The sequence below is a fragment of the Ctenopharyngodon idella genome, chromosome 22, assembly GCF_019924925.1.
Source record: "Ctenopharyngodon idella isolate HZGC_01 chromosome 22, HZGC01, whole genome shotgun sequence".
Classification (NCBI taxonomy): domain Eukaryota; kingdom Metazoa; phylum Chordata; class Actinopteri; order Cypriniformes; family Xenocyprididae; genus Ctenopharyngodon; species Ctenopharyngodon idella.
The window spans coordinates 4426253-4439649 of record NC_067241.1 but is presented as its reverse complement, the minus strand read 5'-3'; the positions used below and the strand labels follow the sequence as shown (position 1 = coordinate 4439649).

The 13397-nt window shown below is 39.3% G+C and overlaps 1 protein-coding gene across 3 annotated transcripts in view; it reads right to left on the bottom strand.

Annotated features, from left to right (window-relative positions):
* Positions 1 to 13397, bottom strand: part of magi3a (membrane associated guanylate kinase, WW and PDZ domain containing 3a) — a 164028-nt gene that overhangs the window by 68182 nt on the left and 82449 nt on the right. For all 3 annotated transcript variants that reach the window (XM_051879902.1, XM_051879901.1, XM_051879900.1), the window contains one exon: positions 1072 to 1188. In XM_051879902.1, the coding sequence (XP_051735862.1) occupies positions 1072 to 1188 (117 nt within the window). The remainder of the gene's footprint in view (positions 1 to 1071; positions 1189 to 13397) is intronic.

Genomic DNA, 13397 nt, shown 5'->3' with positions numbered 1-13397 from the left:
CATTTATCTTCGGAACACAAATTAAGATATTTTTGATGAAATCCAAGAATTTTTTTTATCTCCCATAGAAAGCAATGAAATGACCACATTCAAGGTCCAGAAAAGCAGTAAAGACATTGTTAAAATAGTCAGTGTGACTACAGTGGTTCAACCTTAACGTAGAACATGGAAGCTCTGCAATTTGTCTTCAACGTAAACTGCGTAGGAGATTAACAGGGTAAAGAGGAATTGTTATTTTTGTTTTGTTTTTGCACACAAAAAGTATTCTCGTCACTTCATAACATTAAGGTTGAACCACTGTAGTCACGTTGACTTTTAATGATGTCTTTCTGGGCCTTGAATGTGGTAATTACTTTGCTTTCTATGGGAAAAAAACCTCTTGGATTTCAGCAAAAATATCTTAATTTGTGTGCTGAAGATGAATGAAGGTCTTACAGGTGTGGAACGACATGAGGGTGAGTAATTAATGACAGAAATGTCATTTTTGGGTGAACTAACCCTTCAAGCAATGAAGATGCATACTGCATGTCTTCTGGGTACTTTTATTTTTTACTATATCCGTGTGGCTTTAGAATGGTTAACATGTCAAGATGTGTAATACACAATCTGTTAAAGTACAAAATAAAATACTGAATAAAACTGTTTTGTTGTACATATATCATTTTCAGGATGGATGGATGGACGGACTATATAATGCTTAACAGATCATTAGAATTGCAGCACTGCTCAATGTCATCACTAAACCATGCTTGACTGAAGAACCTGGAAGATTGATTGCCTGTAATAATTTCATCCATGGTATATAGTGAATGCCACATGGTGCACTATATGGGGAACAGGGAGCAATTTCAAACACAGCTAAAGTGCTGACTGTAATACAACCTGCCTAAAGCGCTCACAGTACCCATCATACCCATGAAATTACGGACTGAAGACGTGTTACTGACACCATAATTATTGTCTGAGGAGCCGGTGTCATGGCAGAATCATCTCAGTGTGACCTGCACTAACACATTTAATGAGATCTGAGGATCAGAGGGGATCAGACATGTGAATGTTTGGGATACTCACAGGGAATAGTGCGCAGGTACAGGTTATCTCTGATCACCTGCTGGAGCTTGTGGTCCAAAGAGCCTTTCTGGAACTGCAGGCTGAGGTAGTGACGCAGATCTGTGTTCAACACCTTACCTGTAGAGAGAGATTGAATCAGGGTAAATTTGGGTAGTTTGAATGCATTTGCAAGCCATTTTATACCTATACTGTGACATACTGTATTCCGACTGATACAGGATATATGTTTATTATTATTACTTGATTTTATTTTTTTATTTTTTTTTATTTTATAATATAACAAAATATAATACAATAATACAATGAAGAAAACTAGATGTTTATGTTTGCAAAACATAAAAAATAGATCAATGAATGTAAAATTTTAATTGGCAATGCAGCAGTTTTGACAGATTGGAGTGAAGGGGTTGACATCAACTGAAAATCACTCGAAAGTTATTGATGAAAGACCATAAATAAGACTAATTTATTCTCCAAAACACACACACACACACACATATATATATATATACACACATACACACACACATATACATATATATATTTCACAACAAAAATAGCAAGAGAATTCAAACTACATTACAGAACCTTGTAGAATGATATACATGTATTCTAAATACAAGGATTCATATTATGATATAGAAATTTGTCAATCTTGTGATTATTTGATAATGAGATTCGCTCATTACCAACAGCTGTGTGGGTCACAAACAAAAGTGAAACATTGTCAGCTTCAAATGAGGTGAATATGACTAAATCATTCTAAACTCTGGAAACTGTCCCAGTCTTCCTCATGATTAAATGACAAGCTTGAGATGTGCAGCAGGAGGTCCAGCTGTTTCTAGCAATACAAAAAAAGAAAAAAAGAAAAAATCTTTACTGGCTTCCCTCCATGAGCATCCAGATGTGTGAATGCATGATGAGCGTTAACAAAACAATGCAGGTTCTATTGCTTTGCTCTTGCAGCCAAAGTGCCAGGAGTTCAGGCGGAGTTCAAGGAAGTGTGGAGGCGGTGCAAGCCATCCTGGAGGAAGGAGGGGAGGAGACGACCCTCCGAATTAGAGAATGAGAGAGTCGGAGCCAAGTTTCCCTTGGCGACTAAAATATGGGAGGGAGGGCAAGAAAGCGACGCCTCTTTGAGCAGCTCCAGTCTCCAGCTGTTGGTATTACGCAGCTGATGATCTCTGGGTGGGGAGGATGTGCTTTGAAACTGTGCCAGTCACATGGCTGCTGCATCAATAAGCATTGTTTAATACCCCGCAGCTGCTGAACCCGCTTGGCTGTCCTCACAGACCTCTCTGATCACTCTGGCATATAATTACAGGTAAAAGAGCCCCTCATGCTACTTCAAAAGGGTCAAATCTTTCAGGAGTTACACCTTTACATTGTTCTGACATCTGGAATCAGCATATGCTTTTACAGTCTAAAAGTTTGCAGGGCACAACAATGACACATTTATTCTTAAGTAGTTCAACGTTTTCACTGGTCACGGTCAAGTTCGTGTTCATTTCAGCATGACTTAGTATTTGGTTTGTCCCTCTTTTTTTGCTTTAAAGAAAGCAGCATTAAAACTCCTTGTACAAATGATCAGATGTTCTTGCTTCCATTGAAGCTCAAGAAGATCATCGCAAATCATGCTGGAGAACATGATCAGGTTTTACCTAAGCTTGGAGTTCATGCAGTTTTAATGCTGCTTTCATTAAAGCAAAAAGAGGGACAAACCAAATACTGAAATGAACATGAACTTCACAGTAAATTCAATGTTCCAATCAAACTGAAAAGACGAGTACTTGATGTGGCCTTGAGAGAAACGCCGTTTGTGCCTCGAGACAGAATAAATACAAACATGTTGTGATATCACCAGCTAATTTCAAATGCAAGGTAATCAAAACAAGTCTCTCCCCGAGCAATTCTCTCTCACAGGGAATGAAATGGATGGCCCACTGTGATTGCAGATTAGCCTCATTTCATTGGTCGGCTTCGACGCATACTAATTTGCTCCAATCTAAATGTGCTCAAGAGGCCCATCATTTTTATTTAGAGTTGTGGTATTAATTCCACCTCTATGGCTGTTTAGCAAGACATTACAGTGCGTATGTCTTTTTCATTCTCCACTCACTTTACACAGCGCTCATTTCCAATAGTGTAAAACATGATTTACTGCTGCTGTTCATTAGGGAGCATCTTGGTCCAGCATGGGTGCGTATTGAGCTGCAGTATGAAGTGCTGATCTATACTGAATGAGGCCAGTTGGGACCGCTAGGGAGGCTCTGTGAGTCATATTGTGAGACCACTTACACTGACATCACCGGCTCTAGCTATACCCACACCTGGAAATAATCAGCAGCTCAAGAGCATGAAACACATTGGGAATGTGGTCAGTATCACACAAGAGGTTGTAAATAACAAGGCAGTGAAGCAAATGAATCACATTATGAATTGTAGTAATAAAAAAATATTTTAGAATGCTTGATCAAAACCTTTTGATTCAAAGGCCCCACTTTGTTCGGGACAATATTTGAAGGCCCTCCTATCTAAGCTAATATGTACCTCTGGTATTCTGTTACAAATGCAAAAAATATGGTGATATTTCAGTTTAATGTTGTACATATTTATTTTTTGTTTGTTTGTTTGTTTGTTTTTTAGTTTTTTAGCATTTTAATTATGCCATTATAACTAAATGTAAACAATTTTAGGACTTTTTGGAAGTTTTTGTTTGAAGTTTACTGAGGCCCCTTAGTGGGCCCCGGGCCTCTTGTTGAAAACCACTGTTATAACGCTAACAAAAACACAATTACTGACATATTTTACTACTAATAATATTTTTATGATTATATTACAGCAACATAAAAAAAAAAAAAAAAAAAAATGTAATTCTTCTGAAATATTTGTGATATTTAAAGGGTTAGTTCACCCAAAAATGAAAATAATGTCATTTATTACTCACCCTCATGCTGTTCCACACCCGTAAGACCTTCGTTAATCTTCGGAACACAAATTAAGATATTTTTGTTGAAATCCAATGGCTCAGTGCGCCAAAAAAACAAAATAACGACTTATATAGTGATGGCCGATTTCAAAACGCTGCTTCATGAAGTCGTTACTTTGTTTTTTTGGCGCACCAAAAATATTCTCTTCGCTTTATAATATTAATATTGAACCACTGTACTCACATGAACTGATTTAAATATGTTTTTAGTACCTTTATGGATCTTGAGAGAGGAAATGTCATTGCTCCCTATGTAGGCCTCACGGAGCCATCGGATTTCATTCTTTCATTCTTTTCATCGGATCTTAATTTGTGTTCCGAAGATGAACGAAGGTCTTACGGTTGTGGAACGACATGAGGGTGAGTAATAAATGACATTATTTTCATTTTTGGGTGAACTAACCCTTTAATGATATATTTTTCTTAAGAATATTAAGAAATATTTTACAAAATTCAATATTTTTAAATATCGAAGAAAATAAGTTTATTTACATCAACATTTCTCTCGCTTCACCCACAATCTGGAGTTATTTTCTCCGACTGACCTTGTCACAATGCATTATGGAATTGCTTTCTCCACAAAGGATGCTTGAGCCAAAACATTAGCCAAAATGAGGTAGCATAATTAAGTAGCCTTCGTGTCACAAGCGTGCATATGATGCCTTAAAATTCTGACTATGTAGGCAACTGCATAGGTTTTGGCATAGAGTAGACATGTTATAGATACTATAAGCAATGTTAGCCAACTTGTTAACTTCTTCTAGCCTGAATTAAACCAATCCAGCCTTTTTCAGAAAGACATATCCTCCAAAGATGTGTCAGAAAACCTGAACAGAAAAACTAAAGATGGCAGAAAGATGCCATCAATTCTGACTGGTGTTGTTAGCTTTTTCAGCTACAGGACACATAGACACAATCTGTACTGAAATCTGCGAGGGACATTTTAAATATAGTATTCTAAAGGCATTTGTTGTATAAACTATTATCGAGCACAAAAAGTATAAGTTGTGTTCACTCATAAATAAAAAGTATGCAAAACAATGGCTCTTTATGTGGGGAAGGCTTTCAAAGCTAGCAATGGTTTTCAAATTAAGTTGTACGACAAGGTCCAAGAGCTACACTGTGTAATTCTTTGGACGTTGTAAAACGAGAGGAATTTAGGTCAGGCCACAATAGCTTTGCTTCATCCTTCATCAAGTATTGTACAGTAGCACGCAGGAATGTGCTCCATGTTCCCTAGCAAAATTCTGCATGCCTGCAATTCATACAAATTTAGCTATACGAACACTGTGTGCCAAAAGCCTTTACCCCAGATACGGCTGATGATTCCTCATGGGAACACCGTTGTGTGTCCTCATACATGGATGTAGCCATTGTTGTTTTAGTGACATTCTCACACATTAACACTCATTCTCTATATCAGCCTTGGTCTTTGCTGGCAGAACAAGGCGCTCTTTGTGGCTACGCTGTCAGGTAGCGTTAGCGAGCTGTGTCATATCTCTAGGGTGCCACCCTCTGTCTCCCACTAAACCGCACCAAGTTCCAGTCGCTGTACCAGCCAGGCTGCCCATGGGAGCCACGGGATACAATAGCTCCTTTTGTGCCTCATCATCAAGGCATTAGAGCCATTCTCATCAAGGTGGAGGGGGTCAGGCATGGACACAGAAAGAATCCATGACGCAATACCATAGTGCTGGTCTATTCTTGTACAAAAGCCTCGAAGATACCCCTGATTTTCAACTGCACTTATCCTTTTTATTATTGAACTAACTCTTTTTATTTGACTTACAATAGTTCTGCTCTCATCCTCTTGACTAAATTACACTAGTGATGGAGGAAGGTGATATCTCCCCAGACAGGCTAAAATGTCAGGGAGTGGGAGTGTGGAATGGAGGTATACAGACTTAGTCGGAGTAGATGCCACATTTATTCGGACCAGGGGCGTAGGAGTGATCTGAAAAGTGAGACGGGTACATTGAAAACCTTATTAGCTTGGCTCATGAATATTAATGAAGTAATGTTTGCCCAGTAGCAGATTACCACTTGCACATTGTCACTCCACTGCCAAAGTCATTGCAGGAGTGGCCCGCTATATTTTTGTTTGTACAGCAGTTGAATGTTAAAAAATATTTATTTCACAAAAAAATTGCATTAGGAAAGCTGTGGGAACACAACCCTGTTGCTTTCTTATAGGGATTGCATGATCGACCACTACTGTAGGTACACCACAGTATGACATTTTGAAGGACTCTGCAGCCTCATTTTCATTCGTGTCACATTAAATATAGTGTCGACACTGCCTTAGGTCTATTAACACAGTTTTATCTAAAGCAGAGAATGTTTAGTTTGAAGAAAAGAGGAATATTAGTTATATTGAAGTAAATCAGCATCAGAAAGGTAACCACAACCATATTTCCAGCTGACTGCATCTTCTTGATTTACAACCCGAACAATATTTCAAACTACATGCAAAGACGACTATAGCAAACAAAGGCTGAGCTCAAACAACTCACCAAAATTTGTGCAAACACTGCATGATCACGAGTCTATTATTCATCCACGGAACAGCCAACTGGAAGCACCTTACCACTTCAACACCTTCTAGCATATCTTCAGGTATGACTACTCTATTATTTGCCAATATCAAACAAAGGAAACACAAACAGACTCTCACATGACTATCAATTTATAGAAGGAGTCTACATAGTCAGCCACCCATTAATGTGCTGTACAGACACTATACACCTACAGGACACTGCTTACACAACACAGTCTCCTCACCCCTGAAAAAGCCACATGCTGAGACCCCTTCTTTTTTCAATTATGAGAACCATATAAATGCCACAGATAAACCATCACCGGGAACTAACAAGGCCATGTTATGACAGTGGTCCGGTGGAGATTCACGGGAAGCCTAGTGAAGAGCTAATTAGCAGCCAGAAAAAGGCGCTTGGCAACTCGGGTCCTGCTTGCTCTCTGCTTGTTAGATCTGCAGGGTTTTGTTGGCATGCAGGGCCCAAAGTGTGCACACAATTCACTCACAAGTTCGCTGGAGAATTTTAGATTTTGTCTGCATTACTAAAGAGTCTCCAGTCTCAAAGCTAAAATGTATGCATTGCAATGTATTCAATTAAAAAAAAAAAAAAAAAAAAAACAACATTCTGGTTCTCAGTACTAATACACACAAACACACACAAATCGGTAATAAAATAAAATTCATTTCATATAGTTTTCAAATTGCTTTAATAAACTGTAACTATTGTAACACTTTATATATATATATATAACGCTATATTTCGACAGTTGCAAAAGTTACTTAGGCTACATTCAGACCGTCAGTCCAAATCTGATTTTTGTACATATCCGATTGGAATCCAATCAAATTTGGCAAGTGTGAACGGCAAAAAAAAAAAAAAAAAAAAGCACATGAAATTCATATGTGGTTTGAAATCCTATTCAAATCGCATTTCTTTACATAAGTTTCAGTCTGAATGCTCTAATCAGATTTAGTTCACTTTCTCAGGCCACATAAAGGCAGGAACACACCAAGCCGACGGTCGGCCGTCGGGCAGTCTTTGTTTGTCGGCCGACTAAGTTTTCTCAGTGTGTTCTGCACAGTCAGCTGAAGTTGGTCCTCGTCGGCTTTTTTTCAGCCGATTCAACATGTTGAATCGGCGTCGGAGCTCGTTGGTCCGTCGGACCATCTGATCATTCTGATTGGCTGTTCAGCTACTGCCACCTGCTGGTACGGAAAGGTATTTCATCTTACGCAAGCGCAGAACGAACGTGCCACTTGGCCGTCGGCTGTCAAGCATCAGTTTGGTGTGTCAGGCCAACTTTGGACCCAGACGCTGCCGACGTGAGCCAACCCCGCAGTCTGCTTTCATCGCCACTAGTTCGTCAGCGTCGGCTTGGTGTGTTCCTGCCTTAAAACGTAAACGTGAGACGTTGTTATAGGAAACATGCTGAAAGTCGCTGCCGAAACCTAAAGGTCGTGTTGTTGCAAAGTGCCAGACTAGCAGAAAATGCCAATAACAAAGTAGATATGTTTTGAAACCGGCGGAGATGACAGCACAGAATAAATCCGACATACCAGCCTCCTACGTTTCTGCCGCTGCCTCAGAAGCAGCAGTAGTCCAGTGCGCCGCGGCTGCACAATGTCATGTTGTAAACAAGACAACCTCATTATTGCAAACGCCTCCATGTTGCAGTTGTTGTTTTTGGCGTATACCTACCAAGGCAACGTTACTGCCATAGAAACCAATGCAGATATTCCGGAAAACGAAAGAGCAGCATGGACACACAAATCGGATCTGAACAGTTGCGATACACAATGTGGACAGTCAATAATTTTAGATCAGATTCCAACAAATAATCAGATTTGGACTGACGGTCTGAATGTAGCCTTATAGTTTGTAGAATGTCTAAAGTGGCCCCATCAGACATTTTTAATAACTTGCAAGCGTCTTGGTGGAAGAGTGGAGTAACATCTCACCGCAAGAACTGGCAAATCAAAAACCGAGGTGAAAGTATCTTATGTTCTGCAAACATTGAATTTATACGCATGATAATGCCTTCCTACATACTTATACTGTCTGTGAAGATGGCATTTTTCAGGTTTTGGGATGAGGCCCCTGTTCTGAACTCCCATGAATCGCAGACAAAAGCTAAAAACAACAGCACCCTCAGGCCATAACACGCTGCGACAGTTTCACACTCAAATGCCTGTGTCCTCAATCATCAAACCAGCAGTGAACATGCCCTGCTTGGCACTGGCACAAAACCCAACCACAAGAATGAGGAGAAAAACTGGGGGGAGGAATCAAATATTCACAATCACACCACCAACATCCAACATCTCTTCTGTCTTGAGTTCATAACACTCATAAGTGCACGTGTGATATTCATAACCAAGCCTCTAGTGTCACAGGAAGCCATAGATGAAAGGAACAATCACACAAAGGAGTCAAGAACAGAGAGATCTGTAGAAATCTTGAGCCGCTGGCTGCCTCCTCGTTCCAACCATTTGGCTTTTTGTAGTATCTGATGTGCTACAGTGTTCCAAATCGAAGCATCTTATATCGTCCTTTCCCATCAGCTCCACAATGGAGCCACAGAACATCCAGGAGCTTTTGAAGGTCCTGCTGGGACAAAGACTGAAATGGTAGAGACAGGTAGAATTAAAGCTGGGCTTCTGATCCTGAAGCTATATCTGGAGATTTTTTAGCATGCGTTTGAAATGGAGAAGCATTCGTCATTTCATTCTGAGGAGGCTGAAATGTCTTTCATGACAGACATCAGTGGCACTTGTGGCTGAATTCTTTGAAGAAACATTTAAAACCCTCAAGTTACACAGAGTGTGTGGAGCAGTGACCTCAGCCGTTGTTGTTATGCAGCGCTCGTGCTGTCTGACTGAAACAAGGCCTTGTCAGTCCACACGCCGGCCGCTCTAAATGAGCCAAGAGAAGCCTGCAGGCCATCTCAAGTGTGTCTCGTTACCACGCAGATTTGCATAAGTGGATCTGTGATCCCGAATACATGTCTGAGCTTGTATCACCCACCTATCTTTATATGAAGTGAATGGAAGTGTTTTTCAATAAAAGGTGCTTTTCTACATATATGTGCATTCATGTGTCATTCCAACTAGCCTCCACCATATATTATATAATATCCATTATCCTGGATATAATATTCTGTATTAAATATTAAACCTCCTCCAGGAAGTGACATCATTTATAGTGGGAAAACAACACTACCATTGTTATACACTACCATTCAAAAGTTTGGGGTCAGTAAGATTTTTTACAAAAGAAATTATTTTATTCAGCAAGGATGCATTAAAGGGGTCCTTGATTATAGGTGTGTAATGTTGCTGTTAGAGCATAAATAACATTTGCAAAGTTATGACGCTCAAAGTTCAGTGCAAAGGGAGATATTTTCTTTTACAGAAAGCGCTTTTTAAGGACTACAACAAACAGCTGGTAGGGACTACAACAAAGGGGGTGAAGCCATGTTGGGCTGCTTTAGAGAAGAGGAAGAGTTGTTGTAGTAATGTGTTGTTGTGTTGTTCCATCAGTGTCCAACTCCGGTTTGAACAATGTAAGGCTGAACACCATTACTGACAATCGTCTTTTTGGCTGCGTGAGATTCTCCAGCTTTGTTGTTGTTAAGCAACTGAAGCGCAAGTTTTTAAAGCTCTGCCCTCTTCTGGAAAGAGGGCCGGGAGCAGCAGCTCATTTGCATTTAAGGGACACACAAAAAAATGCTGTGTTTTTGCTCACACCCAAATAGGGCAAATTTGACAAGCTATAATAAATGATCTGTGGGGTATTTTGAGCTTCACAGACACATCCTGGGGACACCAGAGACTTATATTACATCTTGTAAAAAGGAGCATAATAGGTCCCCTTTAAAGGAACACTCCACTTTTTTTGAAAATAGGCTAATTTTCCAACTCCCCTAGGGTTAAACAGTTGAGTTTTACTGTTTTCGAATCCATTCAGCCGACCTCTGGGTCTGGCGGTACCACTTTTAGCATAGCTTAGCATAGTTCATTGAATCTGATTAGACCGTTAGCATCTTGCACAAAAATGACCAAAGAGTTTAGATATTTTTCCTATTTAAAACTTGACTCTTCTGTAGTTACATCGTGTAGTTACAGGCGCAATACAGTATAGTTCCTAGCCATATCGGCCTAGAAAATCGCAACTTTTCATTTTCCGTCGGTCTTAGTACACAATGTAACTACAGAAGAGTCAAGTTTTAAATAGGAAAAATATCGAAACTCTTTGGTCATTTTTGAGCGAGATGCTAACGTTCTAATCAGATTCAATGAACTATGCTAAGCTATGCTAAAAGTGGTACCACCAGACCCGGAGATCGGCTGAATGGATTCGAAAACGGTAAAACTCAACTGTTTAACTCTAGGGGAGTTGAAAAATTAGCCTATTTTCAAAAAAAGTGAAGTGTTCCTTTAAATTGATCAAAAGTGACAGTAAAGACATTTATACTGTTACAAAAGATTTCTATTTCAAATAAATGCTGTTCTTTTGAACTTTCTATACATCAATGAATCCTGATATAAAATGGTTTCCACAAAAATACATTGATAATACATTTTTCTTAAGCAGCAAATCAGCATATTAGAATGATTTCTGAAGGATCATGTGACACTAAAGACTGGAGTAACGGCTGCTTAAAATTCAGCTTTAACATCACAGGAAAAAAACAAAAACATTTGATTAAAATACTCCTTTAAAAAACATTAAAGGCATATTCATTTATAAAGAAAAAAGATAGAGAGCTCAAGTTGCATTGCAAAGCAGGAATGACCCATGTGTACATGTGAGTAAACGTGAGCGTGTACAACCAGAGGATTAATATCAAAACCACACAGACTTGTCTTTGTGGCAACACGCCATGTCGCTCTCTCTGTGGGGAGTAAGAGGAATGTTTTCCACTGTCAGATTGACTGAATCTTGCAGTCGCAAATCTCCCTGTTCACCTCGGCCAGGATGAGGGAGCTCTCCGAGGGGCCACTCACACTCATTAAAGCCATCCATCACCTCTCTGGCACAGTAACTGCCCATAAGAGAAACCAACCAGTTGGCCGCAGTGAAGTGATCAGGGCGACTAAGCAATGGAGTTGATGTCCAGTTCGCATCAGTCTTACACTCCTGGGAAGAGCATAAGCTCAGAGGCCTCCGATCTGAGGGGGAAGAAGCCAAGCGACTCTGCTTTTCTCAGGCTGGTGAAAACTGCCATTCGGTTTGTGATTTAATCTTTTTTCTTAGAAGCAAAACAAAGCAAAGTCAATAAGGTCCAGAAGGGAATGACAGAGGAAGAGCAGATTGTATTCAAGCCAAAAACACTTAAACAAACATAAGCAAAGTGTTAAAGTGTAATTTTTTCAATGACGACTTAATTCTATGAAACGGCAACTATAAGCCATGCGTAGGTTGACTTTGCAAATAATAAACACTGTGACACATTGAAAACATTGCTGTATTTGTTTAAATGGTTGGACATGTTCACTACTGGCTCAATTCTTGGAGCAGGATTTGGTCAAAAAAATGCAAGCGAAAGTGAAAAAAAAAAAAAAAGCCTCAGATTCTCAAATGTCTCCGTCCATGTCAGGTGTAAAAAAGTGTAAACACTAGGGTCTTAAACGATTTGTGATCACAAGGAACTAAACGACAGCTCCAGTCAAACTCGGATCACTGAAGCTGGATCATGAGCCTTTATTAGCTATGATCCGTTTACCAGTGGCCGTGAATTCAAAGTGTTTGGAAAAGATACTGACCTCTAAGTTTAAAACTAGCATCTCCAACTTCTGTGCTCAGAACGCAACACATTGCTCATATCATGAGTTCCAGCTGTTCCCAAGGAGAGGCCTGAAATACGCCCATGCCTAAACAGCATCTGTGCCTGCGCCAATCTTTTTATTAATGGTGAGTCATGTCAGTGAGCATTAGAAAACTTTTTTTAAATACAAGACTGTAAGTAGTTTAGTTTAGATTGTTTATCCTATTTATTTAGGTTTTTCATATAATATTTATATTTTATCTTAAATGAATAAATCTAAAACTGAAATCAAATTTAAAGCAATACATAGAAATATATAAAAAAACGAATAAAAATAATAAATATAGCTGCAAGCTGCAATTATCGGGGCCAAGCACAAAGATCAAATAAGCCATGGCAACATGGCTGTGAGCGTCAGACCAGCTGCAACAACAAGCAAGTAATGACATTTTAAGATGATTTTAGGCAAATTGGCTTAAAAAAAAAAATCATAAATACAGTCATTAGAAATATGATTGAAAGGTTTATCACAGTCGACCAATAGGTGTCACTGTGACCAAACTGATGTGGTGTGGTCAGAGTAAGGTGACAACGAAACATGCAAAGTTTGGTGTCAATAGGGCAAAGCAGTGCAGAGATACAGCCTCAAGAGTCATTTTGGCATCATGCCTCAAATTTATTGCTGCGCTATATGAAAACGGTTTTGTCTATCGACATTATCTGACTCAAATTTGGTGAAAATCGGACAAACGGTCTAGGAGGGGTTCAAAAGTTTTTAACGTAAAACAAAATGGCGGACAGGAAGTTCAGCCAACCATGGCAAAATTGGTATTATGTTCTCGGCATGACCCAAGGAATCTATTGAGACCAGTTTCATTAAAATAGGTTAATATAGTCAAAAGTTATTAGCATTTTTGTAAATTTCATTATAACTTTTGACCAGAAGGTAACGCTGCCCCAAAACCTTTTAAGTACTGTCAAGGCATGGTGCCGAAGACGCTAATGCGTTTATAAAATACAGCATTTTAGTACA